The following is a 9,973-nucleotide window of genomic DNA, read 5'->3' as shown; positions in this document are numbered from 1 at the left end:
ACACAGCTTTAGCACTGCTGCTGCAGGTAGCGCGAATGCAGCACGAGAGCAGCAGGAAATGAAGTCCCACGGCAGGACTCAGGCTCCCTTGGTTAAGTTACAGCCAACTCTTTTTGACTTTCATTTGTGTGTATGGAGATGAAGACACGCACAAGAGCAGCATCCATGTACTGGTGCACAGCAAAGGGTTGGCGGCGGACACTTGGCCTGAGCGCGGGGTCTCCACTGGAGCAGCCACAGCTGGACGTGGCTCACCGAGCTGTTCCTTGGGAGCTGTGGGATGTCCATGCCCTGGCAAACAGCCCGTGGGGCAAACCGCAGAGCTGGGCAAACCGCAGAGCTGGACAGCAGGTCGGCACCGGGCTGAGGCCGTGATGCTGTGTGCTAGCCAGGCGGGGTGCAGGGGAGGATGCCCGGCGGCTCCTGGAAAGCACAAACATGCCTTGTTTTGAACAAGCTCTGTGGCAGAAGCCCTTAATTTTCGGAACGGGTAACGTGGAATTAGTAACTTTTTCTTCAGTTGCAGGCGAGGTTCAGAAAAGGCTTCCAAAGGCCTGCTGAGGCTCAGCGTACAGCTCACGTGGGGGCAGCCTCAGCTGGGGCTCCCCCCCGTCCCCCGCGGGAGCTGCCCAGGCGGGCCGGCAGCGCTGCGCCGGAGCCCGGCACGGCGGGGAACGGCTGCCAGGGCTCCTCGCCGGAGCCGCCCACCCAAGCTCGGGGAAGCCGCGGGCACGGCCGCCCAGCCCCCAGGAGCGCTGCCGGCCGAGCCGCGGCTGCAGGCCGCCCCGCCGCCCTCCCGCCGCCGGCTCGCTGGGCAGGAAGCGCCCGCCACTTCCGGGTTGGCAGCCGTGCGCGGCGGGCCCCGCTGCCCCTCGGTAAGGGCGGGCGGCCGTCGCGGCCACCCGCGTCCCGGCTGGGTCGGGCAGGGGGTCCCGCGGCCGCAGGGAGGGGCAGGAGCCCCCGTTTCCCCAGGGGCTGCGCTCGGGCCTGCCGGCGGGGCGGGTGTGTAGCAGGTCGGGACACCCATGCCCGGCTGTCGGGCTCGGGGCCCTCCCGGCAGCTGCCGGCTGTGCGCAGCCCGGGGCGGCCTCGGCGGGGCCCGCAATCTGCCGGGGGCTACGGCGGCGCGTTCAGCGAAGGTGACACGGTAAAAAAGGGGATTGGCCTCCAATTCCTGAGGCAAAGGGCCGAGAGCCTAAATGCGAGCTGCACCGCAGCGTGGTGCAGTTCGGTAGGAGCGGCGGTGGGGCTGCCCTTGGAAGTGCTCCCGGGTTTCCTCTGCCTCTGCAGTGCTCTTTTTTTTTTCTCTCAAAGTCTTTTGAAAATGATGTTATCAAATGTACTTTTGTCTCTTACTAGATATGGATAACAGGAAGGATGAAAAAAGTAGGACACTGTGTGCAACTTCACAGGAAGGGCTGAAAGTCCAAGGTAGGTACTGGTGATCTGTTCCCATGCTGCGGTGGCATGTGTGTTATCATTTATGTCACTTACCATGTTCGGCCCTGATATCCAGCATCCTCACTTGCCAATGGTAACAGACAGTGGAAGAGGGGAAAAAATCCACAACCAGCCCCTCAAAATAGGTGTTCATTGTGTTTCAGTTCTGTGAAGAGTCATTTTTGTAGACCAGAGTTACTGGCATGCTTGTCACTGTTGCCTTGTGTTATCCTAAGGAAAAGAAAGAAGGAAGCGAAAACGCAGTAGAAGCAGATCATCATCCATTTCATCCACATCGTCTTCTAGCACTGCATCCACCTCTTCCTCATCATCACACTCATCATCAAGGTCGTCTTCGTCAAGTAGCAGAGGTAAGCTACCTCCATGCATACAGATGATGTTTACCAGTTTTGATAGCACTCCTGGGACATTTAAAGGTTGTTTTAAATGTGGCTAAACCACCACAAAAGGACAGTGTAAAATATCAATGTTGCATCTTCCAAGTATTTCTCTCATAACCCTTTCCTGTTGCCATGTTAAGGTACCTCTTTGCACACAGTATGCAACGTTACTGTGTTAATCTAAATAACTTCAACATAGAAAATGCCATTCAAAGAAACGTTATTTTGTAACAACATGCTGTATATATATTTAAAACTCTGTGTTTTGAAAGTAAAAGGAATACAGATCTTTCTCTACTTCAGCCCTGTATTTAGACCAGAGTGGAGGTTTTTGATTTTGTCTTACTTTGGTCTTAAAACTCCAAGCTTTTAACTTTGAGGACTCACAAGAAGTTTATTGATAGCAAGAACTGAATTCAACAAGAACATGTATGCAGCCATTGCAGGATTAAAACACTCCAATCTAAGCGCTGCTTACTTAGAGGACTTGAAGTAATTTTTTTTAAAAAGGTACTATCCGGGAGTAAATGCAGATTTTTTTTATGTGTATAACTTGTGACCTCAAGGGGAATGTACTGCTGATTATATCAAGAGTACATTGCTTTGATATTCTGTATCAAAATATTTAGTACCATTGCAGGTAAAATGACCAAATTGCCACTCTGCCATTCTGTTTTAAGTAGAATGTGTTAGGCTAAATACTGAAGTGGACTTTAGATATATATATATATATATGTATATATATATGTATTTCTTTTTTTTTTTTTTTTTTTTTTTTTTTTTAACTTCGGTTGGGAAGAACCCTTGTGTGAACTAGAATTCTAGGAGAAATAGAGTTCTGATGAAAATTCCATAACTTGAAGAGTCAGATGAAGTTTCACTCTCTGGTACAGGACCTCGTATCTGTGATTGTATATCCCACAGCTTAACCAAGACTTAGTTCTGCTTCTCTTGGAGTGGGTTTACATATGTATGGAAATATTACTTCTTGTCATACTTGATTCAATGTATCTGACGTAAATATATTCTGAAAATGTTCTATGAACTTGTACATTTGATTGGGTTCTTCCTATCTTCTTCAATGAATTTTATCACATGTGATACACTTCAACATTTCTAAAAAGAATTAAAATGTCATGTCAGACGCTGACTTTGTGAACATGCTTGGCATGCTTTCTGGTTCATCTTTTGGAGGGGTGTCAGGAAACAGGAAACAGGTATCCGAGGAAGAACTAATTCTGAATTAAACCCACTTTGTCAGTCTGCATGCTCAGAGATTTGCTAAAACTTTATGGCTAAAAATTACTAAAGTTTTCCCATTCACAATGGAGAGCAGAAGATCTAGCAAAAATGTCCTACAAAGGCACATTGAAACAACCAGATTTTTTCCACCTAGAGAAGAAAAGATGTGAGGTAATTGAGCCAAGACAGATATATAGGTGTAGTTAGCGGCTACCTTGGAGAGGGAGTGAAAAATCTGTGACTTTCAGAGCACGGAAAAATGGCCTTAGATTGCAGCAGAAGAGATTTGAATTAGATTTAGTAAAAATACCCCCTAGCAGCAGAACAGTAGAATAGCTTGCCTAACTTGCAGTCAAAGACTTTGAATGCTTAAGGTTGCCCAGGTCTCATGTGTTGGGTATGGCAGGAGTGGAGTGAATGTTCCTTGGGATAGAAAAATGGAGATTTCTTCTGGTGTTTTTTAATCTCTGTTTTCTTTTTTCTCATTTAGCAAGTGCAGCTGTAACTCTCACTGTTGGACACTGGGCAGTGGCTGGGAAAACCAAGAGGAGTGGGGGAAACTGTCTTCTGCTCTCTTAATTTGTAGCCCCGATTTATGTTTTCAGCCTTGCTAGTAACATAGGTTATATGGAAAATGAAGCTAACTTGAATGCAGAAGGGACACGCTTTGCTGTGGAAAAAGAGACATGGGGATATAGAAACTGGGACTGCTGCTTGTTAGGTAGAGCTGGGATGGGGGTTCCCTTCAGACAGGAGACAAGCAGGCAAATCGGTGCTAGAACTACGGGGGTAGGGTGACTGAATATGGAAGCAGCTTGGGTCAGTGAAGAGGCCAGATGATGAGGGACGGCAACTCGGAAAGAGAGAACAGGAGGAGATGATGGCCTGGCTTAGCCTAGGAAGTCAACAGTTCAGCACAGAAGTCTAGAGAAGTTCTTTTAGGGTTTGTGATTGTGAGAACTGTGGCTAGGGTGGTGGGAGATAAAAACCGAATCTGGAATAGGTGTGGACAAAGGGATAAAACTGGGCAAGTGACCATTCACCATAGTGTACTGATTTTCAAAGCCCATTGTTCTTGAATGTACCCCTTTCTTGATGTTGGCAAACATTTGTAAAAGCCCTCTGACCAGGTGTACGATCCCTTGTGGGCCCTTATTCCAGTCCGTTGTTACCAAGAGACAGAATGTGGTGATAGACTTGCCATTTTCATACTTTCTTCTGACATGTTTGTGCTGCATTTGTCTTTAGGAGGCCCAAAGAAGATTGCTTGGGCAGCCTTACCTTAGAGTTTTCTAACTTTTGAGACTGGCTGTGCTCTGGTATATTCCTATAATGTTATCTTTTGCTTGGAATTTATTGTAAAGAAACAACAGAGCTGATAGCTTGAAGGCAGTCTCTTGGAAGACTAGTGAGATGTTGTACAATCTCTCCAAGTTTGTAGTCCCATAGTCAAAGCTGGTGCTTCAAAATCAACTTCCCCATGTGCCAGTCACAGTGCTTTCATTAAAATCTATGATTTGCTCACATAACTTTGAGTTTCTGCCTTTCAAATTTACTAAAAGCCTTGAAGTTGGAAGGTGAGCTGAATAAGTATGAGAAGTTTTTAATTTGCTTTGAAGAGTGATAATATTTTCAGTGGTTTGTCAGCACCAACTGTGCTTTTTGTTGCCTTCTTTGTGAGTCAGGATCCCTGGCTATAAAACAGATGTTTGCAGTCTGTTCAGTACAGCTGCAGAAAGAAGAGAGAAATATTGTCTCCATTAATAGAAGATATTTATATAAGTAGTCACTAAGTAAATCAGGTATTTTCAGTTTCCGCATTAGACCAGTAAGTGGCAGTAAGCTGTTTTTTAAAAAAAAGTGTTGCTTTTCTCAGTGTGAGTTTCAACCAGCGTTAATACATATATCTGAATTAAGGCATTTTCTTCCTATGTTTTACATTTCTATATGCCTTGTCTGTAAAACCAAGTGCCTTTTTCAGCATGCTAAGCTTACAGGGGTTTGGTTTGGTTGTTTTGTTTTGTTAGTTTTATTTTTATGTTATTTTTTTCCAGATTCTCCTAAGTCTAAATCAAAGAAAAAGAAGAAAGAAAAACACAACAAAAAGGTAAACATTTACTAAGAGAAATAAGTAGTTAACAAACAGAAAATAGTTCTTCACATTTTGATAACCTTCAGTGTCATGTAGATGTAATGCTTTTGTCTGTGGCTATGTAAATCTGAATCACACTTTTAGGGTTACAGCAGGTGAGCTGACAGGTTGGTGTATACTTGACTATATACTAAAGGAAAAATAATTTAAAGGTTCCTTTTGCCAGTTGTTGCTGGCCCAGCTAGAATTTAGAGTAGTCTCTGAAGCAAAAAAGAAGTGATAACTTTATAGAATTTCTGTTAGAAGAAACTATTTATAGTCAGTGGGAGAGAGTAGTATATCCCTGCTGTTGTAATTTGTCATTTTATTAGGACCTTCTGTTCGACGATTTTATATATTGAGGTTACATTAAAAGAGGAAATCAGGGATCAGGCCGTTTCTGTTTCTCAAGATCCCAAGGGCTGCTAACCCTGGTTGCATTACTTTCTGTGTACTTCAGGTAGTATTTATTCAGCAGTGGTAAGGGCAAGCAGTAGCAGCTGTTTTGACTAGTTGGGGTGTTAAGAGCTACTTGTGGGTTTCCTTTTTTTGCCCTTGTGAATCTGTAAGCAAAAGAGTACATGTCTTGTAGAAAAGGAAAAAAGATAACAAATTGAAGAAAAAGAAGGAAAAGAAGAAAAAGAAAGAGAAAACAGGACCTGTCCAGCTTTCCAAGGTATGCCTGTGTGAGTCTGAAGTCCTGTTATTTTTGTCATCTAAACACTTAATCTGTCCTGTCATAAAAATGTTTATAATGCCACAGCAAATACAAACCTGTCTGTGTTGTTTTGGACAGTTAGGAAGTATGAAAGATTACTGTCTGTAATTTTATTTAAGATTTGTAACATTACAAAGCAAAGCAAAGTCTTTCTAACGTGTGATCTCATTTTAGTTCTTTAAAAACAAAAAGAAGAATGAAAACTACAGCATGATAACGGGAAAGAAAATTAAGATGAAAATAAAGAAGACTAAGAAGGATAAAGAGGTAAGAATTAAAATAATCCATATCCCTAAGGGAAAATACTGTATCTTGTAATGTTTTTCTAATAATAGTCTTTTGTAGAAGAGTAAGTCTTACAGTTAGGAGTTGTAAATTAATTCTATCTTTTAATGTGGCTATGATGCCATCTGGGAAGTTTTAATTCATTCTTTTGGCAGGTTTTGTGTTATGAGTGGGCTTGGGATACTCAAGCACGACTAGATAAACCAAAGAATGCTTGTGCAGGTTCTTAGAATTTCAGTCCATACTGTTCAGCTGATTCATGGCTTTCTCTGGTCATTTGATTTGCACTGTTTTTAATTGTCCTAATCTTCTTCCAGTCTCTTGTGATTAATTGTGGTAATTGCTGTTTTACTGTGTTTTTCTAACGCATGCAAGACTAGCTATTATTTAGAGAGGAATTAAAAAAATATGATAGTGGTATTAGGACCACATGCTCATGCATTCTCTCAAAGCAGTCAAATGCTTTTGCTAAGATACCCAGGAAAATAGATATCATGAATGGTGTTTTGTGCTATTGCTACAGGTGTTTGGACTCAGCACTTAAATAATATGTTCACTCTTTTCAGTAGTTTCCACACCTTAGAGTGATCTGCAGGGGGCTTTTGGTACTAGTCAGTATGTGTTAAAAGAGCTCCTTTGCTGAGATATCCAGTTTGGCGCATTCCAGTTCAGCCATAACAATTCATTCTACAGCTATCAAAGCAGCCCTGAGCATTCCACGTTAATCTGGATCAAAAAATAATTATCTTCTTTCTGTGGCACTGAAGTTTGTGTTGAGTTATGCTGAATGCTTGCTAGCCTTATCCCAGTAACCTGCTTGTTACAATATTTGATGTCAAGTATTCAATGTTGGTCATTTTTTGATTGGTATGCATGGTCATGAACATGCTAAATTGAACATCCATTTATCACAATATTTTAAGATTCAATGATTGTTTTATAAATTGTGTTTTTTAAAAAACACTGGAAACAAATGTTTTGACTGTTGGGCCATCTCTTAGGTAAAGAAAGAGTCTGAATTAATGGTTCCCTTTCTGTAATGCTGCAAGATGCTGCTTAGGCATAGAAAAAAACGATACTTCCCAAAGCACAAGGCTTGCTGTGTGTACAGTGAAAGTTGCCTCGAGAGAATTGCATCTGTTCTGCTTGTGAGTTCCCTCCTGAGCAGGCTGTGAGCCACATGATTGCAACCCAGTGGAGCCTCCACGGGGAGCCACTTAGAAAATGTCTCATGAAATAGTGACAGGGACAGCTTGTCTGCTGTAGCATCTCTCCTGAGTACCCATTGCCTCACCCTTCCTCCAGGCACTCACACCTAACTGGTAGCTGGTCATACCCAGCTGTTCGAATGTGGTAGTGTTTGTTGTACAGCATGCTGAGATGCAAAAGCCCCTCAGAAAGCAGGGTTATGTAGCCTTGGTCCACTGATTACAGGGCTGTTAAACCACTGCCTCTGCTTTTCTGCTCTACAGAGAGACCGGAATCGTGCAGAACTCCTTGAATTTCTGAACTCTGCCTTATAATGCGAAGAGTGCTGACTGGGGACTTGTAAATATACCAAGCCAATGATCATCCCGCTGAGCAAAACACTAATGGGAAACTCAGGGAAAAGGACACCAAGTTTGACAAGACCAGACTCTCCTGCTGGGAGTACCATCGGGATGTTGTTTTTTAATGGCAAAATGAAGAGTAACTGATAACTTGTTAATGAAGATCCATGTCCTCCTTTTGAGATCCTAAGGTAACAGTCAGGCTGTGGTGTAATAGAAGAACCTAAGAGTATTGTTAACAATGATAAGTGACACACTTGAAGTCCAATAATGTAACTTCAATCCTAACTGCATGCAGAATGCACTCTTAATTTCAAATGTCTTAGTGTTTCTAGTAGTTCAAGCAAAGCAGAGTATTTGTAAATGTCTATTTGAAACATGAGGTGTTTCTATATGTATATTTTTTCCAGTAGTGGTTTTACTTGTCCTGAAGAGTAGGTTTACCTTTGTAAATAGAACATGCTTTTACATAAATAATTTTTTGACACTTTAGTCACTAATATGTTATTTTCTTTCAGAGTTTGAGATATGGTCTTTCTCTGGACAGTTTATTGCTCTTTCTCACTAGAAAGTGTAACAGTAAAATACTCTAGAGCAATAATGGTAGCTGAATTATTTTTATCCCAAAATAGAAGCAGGAAAGGTCTCTGGTTTTGTTTATCTGGATCAACTGTTCAAAGGCAGCTCACAGTAGATAACCTCCACATCTGAAATTACATTTCCTAGACCTAAAAATTCTGGAGTCTGGCTTGCTTTTCTGATCCTGTGAGCTGTGTATCAAATATTCCTCTGTTTCAAGTGCGGCAAGACACATATCACATATCTTGGTCTAATGTAAAGAGAAAGAGCCGTAGGAGTGATATGGCGGCAGGCAGTGACAGGTGTGTTGACTGTGAGATGAGACAGGTCTGGATATGCAGCTGGACCCAGCATAATGTGGTGTGTGTGACTATATTAGCCATGGTAGTTTGCTCAGAGCTTGCTCACTTCCTTCCAGAGCCTTGACTTGATGACCCAGTCAGTCCCTGTGTACATAACCCTGATGCAGGAATTCCACTTGAATCCCTTGTGCAGCCAGTGCTCTTCGGAAACCACAATTTAGGAATGCCTGAAAAAAAAGGAATCAAGGGTAGTTGACTTTGACAAGAATACCAGGTGCACAGTGGTCAGAGAGTGGGGAGTTCATTAAAGAGCAAACAAATTGAAAACTCTTTGTGTCTGCCATGGTGTTTTAAGTAAATCTGAAGATTTGTACCGTTGCTCAAGGGATAATTTTAAAACTATTCTGATGTGTGAAATATTCTGAAGATGCTAGAATCCTGTCTTTTCCCTACATTTTTTTTTTGCAGAGAGGTAACTCTTTAAAGGCTAAAGCCCTGGTCCACATGGGCAAGTCCTTATATCCTTCTGAACATAAAACATGAAAACAGATAGGTAAGAACTGGAGCTTCCTTGACTTTTAATCTGTTGATGGAAGCTTTTATTTTTGAAAGCAACAAACAACCAAACCAACCAAATCCCTCCTCCTTTGTTTCATGGGGATCAGGCTTTGATTTATGCTACTTCAGTATCTTCTAGCTAGACATGCCAAAGCATCTTGCCCAGATAAGCGGATTTTATCTCTGGGCTTTACTTAACAAGGTTAATCCTAAACACACCCTTAGAGGACACTAACATCCTTGCCCTTGCCATTCCCTGGGTTATATTATATGTAAAGATGGTATAATTTCCTGAAAGTTTAGGAGAGGAAGAAAAAAAGAATAGAAATTTGGAAGATGGAGAGCAAATAGGAATGGAAAACCCAGAGATCTCACTTGTAAAAAGCTGTGTTGATTGGAAGGTTCAGACTTAATTGAAATAATCTGCTTTTTGCTGCCTTTTTCAAGATCAGTCAAGATAGTAAAACTCTTTCACTGTTCTATGCTAGTATGGAAAAGGCAAAGGACCTTTAGTAATATGATGTGGTCTGTTCCTCTTCTAGGGTTTTGGTAGTTGCCAACTATATGCAAGAATGAGTCAGACCACTTTTTCTTTACAAAAAGAAACAAACAAACAAAACCAAACACAACTTCTTTTTTTGCTGTTTCAGAACAGAGGAATTTTTCCTGTTCAGTTTAGACATGCTGGATACACTTTAGATGCATTAAAGTATTTCTGTGCCAGAATTTACTTCTAAACTAGCAGTTCTTGTGGAAAGCCAAGCTGT

At 42.1% G+C, this 9,973-nt stretch overlaps 1 protein-coding gene across 1 annotated transcript; it reads left to right on the top strand.

Moving 5' to 3' along the window:
* The first annotated feature begins 138 nt into the window (after positions 1–138).
* Positions 139–8,975, top strand: LOC136099654 (uncharacterized). The gene is made up of 8 exons (XM_065834092.2): positions 139–351; positions 521–875; positions 1,360–1,431; positions 1,677–1,811; positions 5,138–5,190; positions 5,807–5,890; positions 6,107–6,199; positions 7,690–8,975. Exons 1-8 carry the CDS (start codon positions 139–141, stop codon positions 7,738–7,740), a joined length of 1,056 nt encoding a protein of 351 aa, XP_065690164.1. The 3' UTR covers positions 7,741–8,975.
* The last annotated feature ends 998 nt before the right edge of the window (positions 8,976–9,973 follow it).

Source organism: Patagioenas fasciata, chromosome 3 (genome assembly GCF_037038585.1).
Source record: "Patagioenas fasciata isolate bPatFas1 chromosome 3, bPatFas1.hap1, whole genome shotgun sequence".
NCBI lineage: Eukaryota > Metazoa > Chordata > Aves > Columbiformes > Columbidae > Patagioenas > Patagioenas fasciata.
Note: the sequence above shows the minus strand (reverse complement) of the source record. Positions and strands in the feature narration are given on the sequence as shown.

Coding starts and splice junctions, on each gene's coding strand:
- LOC136099654 (XM_065834092.2), top strand. CDS start 139: ATGAAGACACGCACAAGAGCAGCATCCATGTACTGGTGCACAGCAAAG. Junction 1,812..5,137: donor GTCTTCGTCAAGTAGCAGAG/GTAAGCTACCTC, acceptor ATTTTTTTCCAG/ATTCTCCTAAGTCTAAATCA. Junction 5,191..5,806: donor AAGAAAAACACAACAAAAAG/GTAAACATTTAC, acceptor CATGTCTTGTAG/AAAAGGAAAAAAGATAACAA.